Here is a 15,567-nt window from a genome sequence, read left to right on the forward strand (position 1 = left end):
TGTCAGGTGAGGATTGCAATTATTATATGTAAGCATTTTGCTCCCATATTATGTGAAAGCATCTTGCCCACTTATTATATATAGGCATTTTGCTCACCTCTTCATCTTTCTTCCATTCCTTCCCTTTTTTTCACATGTAAAAGACAAACTGACATTTTACTGGAGATAAACACATAAGCTAACATCACTGATGGATTTGTATTAACAAAAAACAAATTACTGGATGCATCGTTCTGTTGTATTGCACATGAGCATTACATGCCATTCAAAATCTTCACAACTGCCAACCACTGCCCACAGAAAGCTTAATATCAAGAGTCAAGCAACAACACTGCGCAATATTGTCTTCTGGCACCTCAAAGCTGCTGGGACATTTCATGAAATGTTCAGACAGCTTTATGAGGCTGCAAGAACTGTCTTACAACAGTTTCGAAATGCTTCAAAGCAGTTTCTTTACACTTGTGTCTGTTGCTAAGCGTGAGTGTGATATTTTCACATCAGTATGATAAAGGTATTTAAATGAACCCAATGATTACCTCGCCGTCAGGCTTCCCAGTCCCCAAACCTAGAGATACAACAGGGAGAATCAGCCATTTCAATGCGATAAGCATACAACTTTCAGGCTAAATAGCCTTTTAATTTCATTCAAGCAAGAGAAAAGACTGCACCCTGGAAACCTGCTACATAATACTGACCACTCCTGCAAGAGAAGGGATCACAGGTCATGTCAACTAGTTAATAGCTTGTGCTATAGACTGGTTTTAACTAGTTATGCAAGGTGATGTGTGAAATTATCACTGGTAGTAGAGATGAATGATAGTTCATGCAACATTGGTTAAGTCTGAAATTATGGCAAGATGCAATGGAAGCAGCAGGTACTGGTCATTTCAATCAAATCTTTTCATCCTTTTACTGTGTCATGAAAACTTTTCAACAACTATTCTAGAAGATTTAAATTATCCTGTGGAACTTTATATCAAAAATGCCCATCAGCTGGTGCTACACCATATGCCCCTGGCAACTCTTTGTAAAGAACCTTGGCTACCATTTAAGCTGGGTGGCTTTTTTTTTTAAGTCATCATGATGCACAGATGCCTTTCTTGCCTGCACATATGTGTATGCTTCTCTGCATGTACATCCGTGTGTAGATTTGAAGTGGCTCTAAAACAAAACAGAAAATTTTTGTTTTACTGTGGTATTTCAAGAGATGACCTTGTGTTTTGTGGGGATGACTTTTTCACTTTTTTAAAGATGACATGTGTTAGCATTGTTTTCCAAGCAATGATGCTATGTAGATGCACTGTCTCGATGGTCCACTTCAAACATACATGGACTGTCTTGACCAGGGGTGGGCAATTAATTTTCCCAAGGGGCCGCATGAGAAATTGGGATGGTTTTAGAGGGCCAGACTAATATAGTTAACTCAGTTTTACCCAATACTGTATATATAGTATATATACTAGCGGGCGAGCCAGTCAGAGACAGGAGGCGGGCCGGATGCAGCCCACATGCCGCCCCTTGCCCAGGTCTGGTCTTGACAGTACAAGCACTCAACAGTCATAGTTTAGAATGCAGCCATCACAAAATGGCACTACAAAAATTGCCACAAATCTATTCAGGTTTTTCCTTTTCTAGGTATGGGGAAAAGGATGTGGGGGACATCTAGAGGTAGGGAAAAAGAGTCTGAGTCTCTATGCATCACAGGTCCTGCTGGGTTACGCCTTTAGCTGCTAGCTCGGCTGTGACATTGTCGAGGTAGTTGGGGTCGGGATACCCATGACCACTGACATTGGAACCAAACTCTGTTTTATGATGGATCTCATTCCACGTCACAGTGTCTACCTCCCCTGTTGTGGCGGAGACACCGATAGTAAACATCAGCCTCCGCTTAAAGGCCACAATCAGCATCTTCAGGATCTAATAAAACAAAAACATTCAAATGCTTACTGTCTACCTTATATATAAGTAGATTCTTAAACACTGTAGTGTCCATGTAGAATATCAATTGAATCACAACTGCATGCAATGAGTAAAGCCATGTTTTTTAAAGGATGGAAACTGCATGCAATAAGTATGCTTGTAGAAGATGGGTGGCATGTTGGAGCTGCTTAATGTCATGGGTTCAGAAGAGAATAGTTTCAAACCAAGTGTGTATGTGTTTGTGTATGGATGATCCAGGCTGGGCATGGTAAACAATTATGATTCTAGATGCTACATTTAAAAGGTTTTCTTTTTCTTCTTTCCTATACGCCCCCAGTGGAGCATAGGGCCGTAACCACACCTCGCCATCGGACCCGGTCCTGGGCATCCCTTTTCAGTTGGCACCATGTCATGCCAGCAGTCTCTGCCTCTCTGTGGACTGATCTCCTCCACGTCTGTCTGGGTCTCCCAACCTTGCGCCTCCCCTGTGGGTTCCAGCCCAGAGCTTGTCACGTTAAATTGTCGGCTGGCTTCCGTAGAGTGTGGCCAATCCAGCCCCACTTTCGCTTCCTGATGTCTAGGCTGGCAGGGTTTTGGTTGGCTCTCTCCCACAGGTCTGCATTGGAGATCTTCTCAGGCCATCGGATGTTAAGGATGCGGCGCAGACATTTGTTGATGAGTGTCTATCTTGTTGGTAATGGCATTTGTCACCCGCCATGTCTCAGATCCATACATGAGGACGGACTTTACATTGGTATTATAGATGCGGATCTTGGTTGGTAGAGACAAAGCCTTGGAGTTCCAGATAGGTCTGAGGGTGTGGAATGCAAGCCTGGCTTTGTTTATTCGGCTTCTGACATCTTCATCTGAACCTCCGTCTTTGCTGCTGACTATGCTGCCAAGGTAGGTGAAATGGTCAGACAAGGTTTTGGTAATTCTTTTTTACTACCATCCTGCGCCTGTTTTTTTCTGAGGATTTCTTGGCTATTGTTATGTAAAGAAAACTTTGTGAACATTTCCATATGTGTACATGCTACTGTGTTATGTAATGACCCAGATATGTATAAAATCACCTGTCTCCCAATTAGTCTACATGCTACTGACTGTTATTTAATGCTCCCACACATGTACACACACAGTCGTCAGTTATTCGTCCTGTCAGTGGTACCAGTCATTCAGGGGAGCACATAAAACAGACGTGGCAGCTGACAGGGCCTCCCAGTCTTGCCTGTTTTGGGTGATAGAGAAGGTCCATAGTCAACAAGTCCAGTCTTTGACATCTGTCAGCCAGTTTTTCCTCTGGCCACCATGATATCAAACACCCTCCAAGGGGCCTTGAAGGGCAGTCTTTGACAAGGTGTGCTGGGTCACATGGGCAAACCAGACCAGCTTACATCACTTGACTGTTGCAAGTGGAAGTTCCAAGTGTCCTATGAGTGTGGCAACCATGCTTTGAATAAAGTCATTGGTTTTATGTTCTCTGTATGAGATCCAAAGCTGCCTCTTCAGGAACTTGCTCTCCCATGCCTGGATTTTCCTGCTTACCTTTTTTTGAGCTGTATCCCATTCATGTAGATCTCTGTTTTGCTACTGCCAATGATCATAACTTTGCTCATATCAGAGCTGGTCTTCATTCCATATGTTCAAGATCTCAACTGTGCTCCTACTTGGTCTGAAGCCAGCCTGTTTTTCTGCTAGCAATTCCTTTTCAGTCACACTGAGGCAGTTCTGTATTACTTTCAGCATGACTTTGCTTGGGTGGCTGATAAGGTTGATGGTTCTGTAGTTGGTACTGTTTGATGTTTCCTAAATTTGGGAGGGGTATGACGTGACTGCATCCATTCATTAGGACATTCTTTGCATTCCCAGACTTTTTGCCACAGAACAGTGAGGGCCTTTGTAGTTTCTTCCCCACCCTGCTTGAGCACCTCAGCTGGAACATTATCAATGCCTGGCCACTTTCCACCCTTCAGACTATGTACAGCTCTTTCTATCTCTTCCTGAAGGACTGGTAGGTCTGCAGGTTCACTGGTTCCAGCCTGGTTGTTTTGAAGGAAGTTAGTGTCTGACTTCAGCTGGAAGTTGTGGAAGTATTTGCAATAGTCAGTCCATTGGCTAAGTACACCACTGCTTTCTGTGAGAAAGTGGCCATTTCCAGCTCTGATGACAGAAGTCTTGGACTGACCTTAATGAGGGTCATTAGTAGCTGGCAGGGCTTTCTGCTGTGACCCCATGCCACTACTTCCTCTTTGGTATAGCACTGGCTCTTGATCCAGTTCTCCCTAGCTGCCTTTATCTCTTTTTCTTGATGGTACAGTTCACTTCTTTGTATCTAGAAGCTGCTTCAGGTTACCCTTAAAGAGAGAAATGAAATCCACTCCTTTAGTCACAGAGATCTAGGATGTCATTTGTGACCCAGGGTTATTTCTTCTTCCTTTGATGCCCTAGAATCTCCTGGGCTGTTGACATTAGCAATGATGTTTCTAGAAAGGGTGTATATCTCACAGTCCACCTAGTTCAGTGTGGCGAACTTACCTCCAACTGTGGTGTTGAAGACCTCTGCAATGTTTTGATCTAGCAGCTTTTCCAAATCAAAAAAAATTCGGAATTCAGGGGAGGGGGTGAAGGAAGGCAGAGTGGTTGTGTTTAAAAATCACTTTGGCTTCAGCTTCAGGCTTATTAAGACAAGGCACACACAAAGTCTGTAAATAACAAGAACTCAGTCCAGTCATGTCCCTAATGCAATATATATATACCTGGAAATGACAAAAACTGACCTTTCGTCCCCTGTCATTGTCAGGCAAGTAGCCAACACGAGGAAAACCTCGAGATGTAAAACGGCGTCCTGGGTGTGGGTGCTCTGGACCCTGGAACAGATGAAATATAAATAACATACAGCCTGCATGCAGGCATGGTGCCACAAAATGAAGTCTGCAAGCGTGTCTTGAATCCAAAGTAACTATTTCAATTCACACTCAAAATAAAAACAAAAATGTCTGAGCCAACAAATTTTAGAGCTCCTTTTTTTAGGTAGTTTATGAACATCTAATCAGGTTCTGGGTAGTCACAATACAGTATCGGCTAGTGTTGTGGATGTTATATGATCTGTTGCTATCATTACTGTCACAATGTCAACAGGTGACCTTGGACTGATGGTCAGTCTGCTTTCTACATCTTTTTTATGATCAACATTGTTTTCTGTGCAGAGTAGTCCACAAATTGTAAGATCAGGCTTTGCTATGGGAGATTTTTGGGTTCTGGAGACTTCAGCATAACCTAATAAGTATTTGAAAATGCATAAACTAAAGACAAAGTACTGTATAAGAATGTCTTATAGAATGATATATGGACTGGAAGGATGTCAGACAGGGTACAGATGCCCAAGCAGTAACTATCTTGTAGTAAATGCACGCCATTTTACTGTCAATTTTGTCTGAGACAGGAAGAAAAGAAAGCTGCTTGAAGAAGTTGGTTGGTGATGAAACATGAAAAAGTGTAGCAGTAGGTTGGTGATGCAAAGCTATGAAAAGCCAAGGCAGGATATGCCTCTGGACAGCCAGCCAGAAATGAATTACAGTAATCCACTCTAGAAAGAATGGAGACATTTTATTTATGTTTCAGAGTTTATGTAACTAGAATATCATGAATAACTAATCTGGTATCAAACACTGCTTACCTGCACTCCAGGGCTAATGTTGTACAAAACTCGGATGGTGTGACAGTCAGGATACCCAGGTAGACATCGCTGGATGATGTCAAAGGTCATCTCACCTGGTGGACAATTTCCCAGGTATTCTCCATAGATTGTTTTACAGGTGGGGCATTGGATACTGTCATCCTGTATAGAAGAGTCAGGAGCTGAGAATAACAGCTGCTTCTACCAACTTCATTCTTAAGTAATACCTTGGACCATACATACTGTTAACAAAGAGGGCAGAAATAAATCACAATTAAAATATTACCTTATAGTTATACTATTAATGAACTGAAAACTATTCTGATTTTGGCTGTGATTTCACATCAATAAATTCATCACACAAGAAATGTAGAATACATATGCCATGTTCACAGCTGCTTCATTTACAAACATCATATTGCCCTTATACATTGTGCAGACAGACATCATCATTATTCATATTGCTCTTATGCATTCTGCATCTCAGCAGTTTGTAACAGGCATGCGGCTCTCCCAAATGATCTCAAGCTTTCTATCAAATTAAACAAATAGTAAGAAAACTTTTAAATAATCTGTACTGATACAGCTTAAAAATATCTTCAAATCACTGGTCAATTAAAAAAAACCTGATGAAGCATCTGTCTTCAAATGCAGCAATCTGTTCTCTGTAGGCATTACTAACCATGTAACACTCTCAGTTGGCACTGTTACTGTCAGCTGAAGACTGATCATGTATCACCACTTCTCAGAGAGCTACTTTGCTTGCCAGTTTGTAACAGCAAGTCTATTAGCTCTACGTGTTGACTTTGGCCTTAAAGCATTGCATCTACCTGTCTTCATGCCAGTATTAAGATCTATTTTTCTAGCAGCTCCTCTTATCTGCCAATATAAAGAATCTTCTAGCAGTTCCTCTTATTATCAATATACTTTCTTCACCCCACCGGCCCCTTTGGTGATTTATGTATGTCTTCCTTGCTCATGTTTTCTTCTATGCCTGCTACAGTACTGCTACTGGAGCATTATGCCTTTATGTCCTTTACTAAAGTACTGCCCTTGGAGCTTTCATGTCCTTTACTACAGTACTGCTACTGAAGCTTTTGAGTCCTTTACTACACTACTGCTATTAGACCTTTCATGTCCTTTACTACAGCACTGCTACTGAAGCTGCCATAAATACTTTTATTTTTATTATTAAGCCAATAAAGTGGTTGATTGTTATGCTGGAAAAGATCTATAATTCAAGGTGAAAAAAGAAAATCAAAACAAAAAAAAGGAACTAGTGCTTCACTTAAGCCTGTTGTCATCAACTGTCAAAACAGGTAAGAAATCTGGAACAATAATCTTGAATGATCAAAGCTGGAATAGAACACATCATCAATAATGAAGAAATAATGTGATTTGACTTCCTGAGATGTCTGGAAATTCAGCATGGTTAAGGAGCTCATGGCATGCTTCTATCACATCTAACATATTGCCATCAGAAGAACCAGTTCAAACACACTGCCATGAGAAGAACCGTCTCATATACACTGTCATGAGAAGGACTGGCTCAAACAGACTGTCATCATTTCAGTCAACTGGCTCTCTGTTCTCTGCGGACCTAAGACGATTTCTGCCTTCAGGTAAATGCTGTAGGGCACTGTTGATGATGAGGACAAGAAGGTTCAGCTCCAGTTTCTTCCCTGAGGTAATACTGTCCATAAATTGCACAGACTGCTCTAATTTGTTTCTGTGTATATGAATATGTACATGTCAGTTGCATTTGTGTATGTGTGTAAGATCTACATATTTGTCACAAAATCCTTGTACTTAGGAAATAAATTGTTTCATCATCATCAGCAACAGCAACTAACATGTACAGATACTGCTTGATTCCACTTTGTATCCAACACAGATAGTAGATCAAGAGACTTACATTGTGACTGCTACTGTACATGGCCAAGAGACAGAGGCGATGGTACATGTGACTGCATTTGTTCAGCTGAATCACATCGAATGCCTCTGGCTTGCCTTCACCATAACTAGAGGGTGCAGTAAGTGTATCACAGCATATACAGCAGTCCTGAAATAAATAACCAACGTTTGATAGTCATTGATGAAAATAAGCTTTGCCTAAAGAAAAAGACTAGCTTGCTGGCAGTCTTACTGTTTTGCTATAGAAATTATCTTGTAGAGATCTCTCGCAGATTTGAACCCAGAGAAAGGACAACAAAGGAGACAGTCATTCAAAAATAATGGGAAAGCTACTGGAAAAATTAAAACCCTGTTTGTCATAAGCAAGGTTAACCCCTATGTCCATCAAAGAAAGTTATCCAAAGTTTCACAATACAGACACGCCACAGATTTAAAGGGTAGACGGGTATAATATGATGAGAACAGAGAGACAATAAGTTGTAAATTTCCTAATAGTGCATAATAGATAAACTTTCACTGTTATACTGAAAGTACTACACAATGTTACAATTTATGACACTGCATACTAAATGGGTTTTTTTTTATTTAACACTGAAAATGCTACACAACTTCATCAAATGGGAAAAAATCTGACAAATGTACAAAAATGTAAATGACTGACATGCATATAAATCCTAAAATGTGGGAACAAGGTATTTCACAAATAAATCAGAAATAGCCCAAAGGAGAATTAAAATAGTTTTACTTAGTGTCTCCAGCTGCCATTGTTACTGACTGCCACTGTCAGTGAGTGTGAGAGAGTGCTTGTGTGTGTGTGTGTGTTTGCGTGTATTCCTCCTGTACTTACAGCATTTTCCTGTGGGCCGACTTTCTCCATATACTTATTGAGAACCTCTTCAGCTGTTTTCGCTGTTAGAGAGACAATATACAATAATAAGTAAATCAACAAAATGAACCTTTCAAGTAAAGACAAAAAAACAACAGCTCTAATTGTGAAAGTAATAATGTTCTATCTCTTAACATTTGGAGGGATTTCTGTTTTTGACTGTTGTGTATAGGATCTAACAATGCTTATTTGTATTTTGACTGTTCTCTACAGGAGCTGGAGATACTAATGGAACTAAATAAGAATAATTTTTAATCACAATGAAGGGCATTTTTTCCCAACATTAGCAACACTAATATGCACAGATATGCCATCTGCACGTACCTGCAAACAACCACCTGAATCCAGTGCGTACACTCTCTCTCACACACACACACACAAAAGCACATACATGTATGTACTAACAAAAAAACAAAAAAAATGTAGTATATACGTTTTGATTTTTTCATCTTGGTCAAAATTATTCTGTCTTGTGGTGGGAGTGACTCAGTATGCTGAGTTGAAGAGGATCCAACAGACAGCAGCCCCACACCTATCAGAACAGGTGTAAAATCAATAAAAACAAAAATAAATATAATCACTGAACATATACGAGTCAGACCAAAAAAGGTACAGAGATACAGTCCATATCCGGTAACAAACACTCACAGATACCAGTGAACATACCAAAACTGTCCATGAAACATCTTTTTCAAGTCTAAAATGCAGGCAGTTAAAATTTACTGTGAGAGATAAACAAAATCTGATAGAACTGTTCATGGAGCACAGACAATACGTTGGTAATAAAATTAGCTATTCCTTCTGTTCTTTTCACATTTACTGTGTAGAAAATTATTCCTTTGTTCCTTCTGAAGAATTCTGACATCTCAAATATTTTCTCATACATAAAGATTTTTCCTTAAAAAAATATGAGACAGATCTGTAACTTTCCTTATTTTAAGGGTTACAGACTATCTTTCCTTACAACACACAATCATCTGTCCTTGTCTGACATTTGTGACATCAATGCCAAAAAAGTTGTCCTCATTTAATGTTATTTACAAGGACATTTAAAGTTAAAAAAACAGCTGTTGATTTACCTGAGCCAGCAGGCACAACACGGCCACTGTGACTTCCCTTGGAAGAGGAGATGGGTAGCCTGCAAAGGAAAAATCAGCACACTTTATTCACTAAAATCACGCGGAGGCAAACTTTATTCACTCCAATCCTTTGGAGGCAAATAACACATTCTGAAATGAAGAGGAGATTAAAGAACACAAATGAAATACAACCTACAACAAAATTTAAGTATTTGTTACTAATTATACATACAGAGAAACAGATGTCCTTACCCTGCTCTTTACCGATTGAACAGAACACATAAGCACCAAACTTCAATACCCCACCATAAAATTTTTAGACAAAAAAGATGGAGATTCAGGCATTCCAGACAAAATGCCTGAGAAAATTGTTCCTAGTTTTCTTCTGAAAACCATGAACAATGACAGTACATGGAGCACAATCAATTCCCTTGTGACCCCTAAAAATCTCTTCTAGTACATGGTAAAATAGTAAAATCGTACAAGCCTGCATGGTTTGGCCATATGGCATGGCACAACACAATGTCAAAGACACACTTTCAAGAAATCCTCAAGGGAGGCTGACCCTGAACTGACAAATAAAGAACTGTCTGAGAAGCACAGAGACCTAAACAGATTTTCTCCTGACCAAGTGCTCAGCAAAAGTCGCAGCAGAAAAATCTGTCATATGTTGCTCCCCTATAGTGACTACTCACAAGACAAAAAAAAGACAGAACTGTATCATCTCTTTCTCTATACTTTCATTCCACTTACTCATTGTTATATCAACAAATTACCAATCCTTTTTTAAAATATATTAAAAATTGTGTATTGCAGATTAAAAATCTTTTATTTACATTCACAATCAGTCTGATAAATACCAGTGTCCTTGAATGATGGGTGCCAAAATATCAGGACTCTATACAGCAGCTTTTTATGAAAATTTCACAGATCTGTGAACTAGATTATCAGGCTATTGATATTACACCTTTTGTAATGATCAAAGATACCCAATAAGCAACACTGAATATACATACATAAATACACATATACACATACATCACCCATAAGTATCCACATGCTTTCTACAAACTTGAAAACCTTCTCTCCTAATCACAAACTATGATGGATGCACAGATACAGCTTTTAATGATCTACCTGACAAAATCTTTACAAAGTTCACTTTCCTAATCAGGAAAAAAGTGGGTGAAACACGTTGTTTATACAGCACTTCATTGTATTTAAACATATACATACTTCAATTTCCAAAACTTGAAAGAGCTCATCCTTTCGTCAGCTTCTCTCAAAACAGTACTCCTGTATTTCATCATTAAAACTTGTTACTATTGTCATAAAACTTTGCTTCAAGAACACAACTGACTGCATTCATTATAGAAATTCCTGTAATTAAATATCTGAAGGTTCAGACTTGGTGCTGACAATAAAATGTCAAAGCTGTGCAGCAGATATCCTCACTCTTAAACTTACAAGCCACCACTCTGTGCTGTGATCTTTCTCTCAAACGCCTGCTGTTGCTCACTTTCTGATCATTTTCGTCCTTGTGAAGAATTTCTGCAGATGAATCAATCCTTTCCTAATTTCTATTTCCATTTTCATAGGTCTGCTGCTCACTCAGTCATTTCACTATATCTTTACTGACACATCAGAATCTGGATCTAGCATAAACTTTCTAGCGTGCTGGATAAAAGTGCTGCCTTAATGAGATCTGATAGCATAACACTCGTCTTGCCATTTCATGAATATTTATTGAAAACAAATCCAGGAAATCAGAATGCAACAAAAGAGAGAGAGAAGAATGAAACACAAGTGGCAGACGATCAATGCTGATCAATGAGGCTACAAAGTGCAGACAGAAGCCGAATGTTAACTGTCTGCATAAAACCAACTGCTTCACTTTCACAAACAGGTCAAGTAAGCATCAGCTTGACTGCTTAGTCAATTACAAGATGCATCACTTCTGATTGCATTCTATGATGATCACCATAATAAGTATTTGAATTACAGTCTGCAGCACCTTTGACGACACATAAAACATACTCAGCTGTGACCCTGTTATTTTCTGCATGTAAAAGAGAAAATGATGTTTAGTTTGAAGACACTAATTATCATAACCAAGTCTTTCCCAAACAACACCTCTCGAAAGTCTATGTTAAAGTGTTCAATCTAGTTCATACAGACATGCCCCAAAACAGTTATTCCAAACAGCTAGTATCTCGGGGTTTTTTTTTTCTTTCTGGTCACATTCTCAAGCTCCAAAGATTTCCATTCCCATCAAGCTGCTGGGATCAACAAGATCACAGCTTGTATTATGCCCTTCAGTCCTTCAGTATTACAACACAAGAATGTGATGTCTGTCAAGTAGACATAGGTATTCATGTGAAGTCTATCAAATACATAAGAGACCCTCATGTGATGTTTATCAGCTAGACAAAAACATTTCTCTGATGCCTATCAACTAGACAAGAGACAATTCTGTTACATCTATTAGCTAGATAAAAGACATTTATGTGATGTCTATCAACTAGACAAAGAGACATTCACTGCAATCAACACCACATCAATAACATATCTATGACTCTTATGCATAATCTGAAAAAAAGTGTTCTCATACCTGCCACTATAAAGTGTTAATACCTGTCACTATAAACTGTTGATACCTGTCATTATTAAGTGTTGATACATGCCATTATCCTCACTCTATGTAAGTGATCAAAACACACTGGGAAAAAACCAGCTGCTGCCTAGAAAGGTGTTATAATAGCTCTTCAGAAACGCTTTCACCAATATATTTAAAGCTATAAAAAGTGAGCTTTATTAAAATTAAAATGTCAGTGAAATGTTCCAATTATAATTTTTTTATTTTTATTATTGCTTTTATTTTTAGAGAGGTATTTATTTATTGCCTTACAAACACAAATATTAAAAGCAGACCTTGTTCACCTACCCTTTGGTCAAATTAATGATTAATGTGGGTAAAACACCTTCCTGGCCAAAGCCAATATGAAGGACCATGAAATGGATAAGCATGACTCTTACCCTGGCTGTGGAAGAATGTTGTTACCAAGAGATGGCGTTCCTAGAGATGAGGCCACATATGAAGGCCCTCCGCCACACCCATAGGTGTTCATCCTCATCACACCCTGCAGCTGGTGCTGATTGTGAGGACCAGCACCGGTGGACAACAGAGTTCTTGACGCCAGCACAGACCCAAAGCCATTGGGTAAATAGGGTAAAGAACTGGTGCCGATGTTGCTCAAACCAACAAGGCCACCAGACACCGATGCTGCACCGCCTCCCATCTGGTGAGACTGAGTCTGCAGTGCACTGAGGCGATTCCTGGTGATGGGGCCTTGGTATGACGAGGTCTGCATCTGACTTTGCCCTGATGATGGTGGAATGATGGATGAGGAACCAGCCTGGGAAGATGGCAAGGTGCTTATTCCATGTGTCACTTGAGGCATGGCCCCACCTTGCAGTCCTGGCCAGTTACCTGACACAGCAGGGTGTGAAAAGGAGGCATGTTGATGAGCAAATTGTTGTGGTGTTGCCACATGTGGCAGTGCATGGTGCGACAATGGATGTGGCAGTCCGCGGTGTGGCAAGGTGTGCTGAGGAGCGACATGCACTGATGTGTGCTGCTGTGTTGTAGGGTGCTGTAGAGGAAGCTGCTGTGTTGCATGGTGCTGTAAAGCAAGATGTTGTGAGAGCGCATGATTTGCAGAGACGTGTTGAGAAGGCATTTGCTGCAACACTGTGTGTCCAGTATTCTGTGTTCCTGAGAACAGGGTCTGCCCTTGGGATGAGGGAACATGGGTCATTGGGGGGAAACCTTGAAGAAGATTTGCTGCTAGAGGCTGTGGGTATGTGAATAGGGGTAAAGAGGCCGGAGCCGCCACACTTGCAAGGGGTGCATTTGACCCAGAAAATGGCTGGGTGTTAGAGGGCTGGCAACTACCTGCTTGCTGCTGCATGCTTCTTGGTCCTCCAGCCTGCATTAGACAGCCTGAAGTCTGTGATGCTGTGGGCACAAAAGCACTGGTACTTGACGAAGAAGTGACTGGTAACTGACCTGAGCTCATCTTGCTGGATACAGCTCCGACAGAACCACTTTTAATGCTCCCATGTGCAGACATGCTACTGCCACTTGCTACAGTACAGATGCTTGCTGTCCCAGCTGCAGCACCATGCTGGCTATTAGATTTTTTCATGCGTTTACGCTTTGATGTTCGAATATGTAGCTTAGAACCCATATCATCAGATTCAGAATCAGAATTAGACAGATCACCATTTGTTGCACACATACGCTTGGAAGTGTTTGGTATGTTTGATGTACCTGTGGCAGTAACTGAAACAGATGACGGTGAGGTGGACAAGGATGAGGTAGACGAAGAAGTAATGTGCACAGAGACTTGACTGCCTCTGCCACTCCTTGCTGATGAAGATGAAGGCTGTGACAAAGTTTGTGACCCAGAAGATAATGAGAGATTTGCTGATGCAGGTGTGATGCTGGTGAGTTTTGAAAGCTGGCTAGCTGCTCCAGCAGCCCTTGGGTAGGGTCTATTAAGAGCAGATCTGCGGATTGTTCTGGTCTTTCCAGTCTCAATTCGAATCTAGAAATCACACGAGTAAGCATATTTTATATATATATATCAAGTGACACAACTTTTTTAAAAATCTAAGATAACTAAAATATTTTATATTGATGTAAACTGAAAATACACTTTAGATGATTATACTTTATTTCCTGAGTATAAGAAATGGTACAATTCATGGATATTAAAGGAATGCTTTTTTTTTGGTCAAGCTCAAGCAAATCATCAAAGGATGCTTATGAATGTTCTCTCATTATCTCTCTAACATGCACACAAACTGAAAAACACACATTTGATACTAATATCTTGTTAAAAATCAACAACCATCCACAAAGCTAATAAAGAAGAAAACAAAATAAAGGCATCCTCAAATACTAACAACATAAATGACAGCACCTGCTGCATCGTGGAAAAATTGATGTAATATGGTAGTCGGAACTGAGACGTGCTCAAATTTAGAATGGTCTGCCCTTGCTGCTGCATGGCCTCCAGGAATGTGGCAAGTTCCATGTCATATGCATGCCAGGAGCCACTGCTATCCCCCTCCCACTCCCACATCACCTGTTGTCCTGCTGGACTGTGGGCAGCATATATAACTCTTCGAACGGGTCGAGATGTGCCTGCATCATAAGCTTACAATCAACAGTGTTAGGGTATAGCGACTGGACAAGATGAAATTTTATTCAGGTGGATTACTGGACAACAGTAATGCTGTTTAAGATAACGAGTGCAAAAATGAGCCAACAAAGAACCCTTCCTACCCTGATAATATAGTGGCATCGGTATTAGGGGTGATATATTGCCTTCATTTTAATGCTATCAGAGGAATATGCAGTCTTGTCACTGTCTATTTTGCTTTTATTTATTATTAGAGTTTGTTCATCTGAACACTACCGCATTCTACACTACTTTCACTTTTTCTTTCCTACATACTACCTTACCATTTACGACAAAAAAAGTTTCATTCCATATTCATTTATACTACCTCTCCTCCTTTCATCATTTGCTCGACCACTCACATACATATACGCGCGATCGCACAAACTCACACGTACAAGAATACGTTCCTAAACATGTTCACATATATAGGGCTATACCTGTGTCTTGTCTTATCTGACACATTGACGGAATATCGATGACATACATCCGCAAATTTTGAGACACAGTCCCCAGAAGAACTTGAGAAGACATGTGCCCGGTTTTTTCAATATAAATTACTATATCGGGATCGTACGGTCTCCATTGCCCTAATTCGTTCAACCATTCCCATACGACAACGTCGCCGACTCCTCTTTGCCGACTAGAGGCTGATAATCCCAATGAGGAAGAAGCCATGTTTGTTTTGGTCTCTTTCGATTTCTTGATTCCCGACATAACGAGAAATGCAAAATAAATAAATTATTTAATATTCTTATTATCACTATTTTGTAAAAACATAACGACATTTTCTAGCCCTATATTTTTAATCTACTTGTTATTTTAGACTATGACATTTGCTGA

General features: G+C 40.0%; 1 protein-coding gene across 1 annotated transcript; it reads right to left on the minus strand.

Moving 5' to 3' along the window:
• Nucleotides 1-179: 179 nt before the first annotated feature.
• Nucleotides 180-15,562, minus strand: LOC112561276 (E3 ubiquitin-protein ligase DTX4-like). The gene is made up of 10 exons (XM_025233654.1): nt 15,165-15,562; nt 14,464-14,687; nt 12,512-14,085; nt 9,476-9,534; nt 8,830-8,928; nt 8,358-8,419; nt 7,512-7,658; nt 5,597-5,758; nt 4,698-4,787; nt 180-1,917 (listed from the first exon to the last, which is right to left on the minus strand). Exons 1-10 carry the CDS (start codon nt 15,439-15,441, stop codon nt 1,699-1,701), a joined length of 2,913 nt encoding a protein of 970 aa, XP_025089439.1. The 5' UTR covers nt 15,442-15,562; the 3' UTR covers nt 180-1,698.
• Between the last annotated feature and the right edge of the window lie 5 nt (nt 15,563-15,567).

The sequence above is a fragment of the Pomacea canaliculata genome, linkage group LG4, assembly GCF_003073045.1.
Source record: "Pomacea canaliculata isolate SZHN2017 linkage group LG4, ASM307304v1, whole genome shotgun sequence".
NCBI lineage: Eukaryota > Metazoa > Mollusca > Gastropoda > Architaenioglossa > Ampullariidae > Pomacea > Pomacea canaliculata.

Excerpts from the sequence above, each read along its gene's own strand:
- LOC112561276 (XM_025233654.1), bottom strand. The coding sequence starts at position 15,441 with ATGTCGGGAATCAAGAAATCGAAAGAGACCAAAACAAACATGGCTTCT. Across the intron at positions 14,086-14,463 it reads ATTTTTCCACGATGCAGCAG|ATTCGAATTGAGACTGGAAA; the intron begins GTGCTGTCATTT and ends TGTGATTTCTAG. Across the intron at positions 9,535-12,511 it reads AACATTCTTCCACAGCCAGG|GCTACCCATCTCCTCTTCCA; the intron begins GTAAGAGTCATG and ends TTTCCTTTGCAG.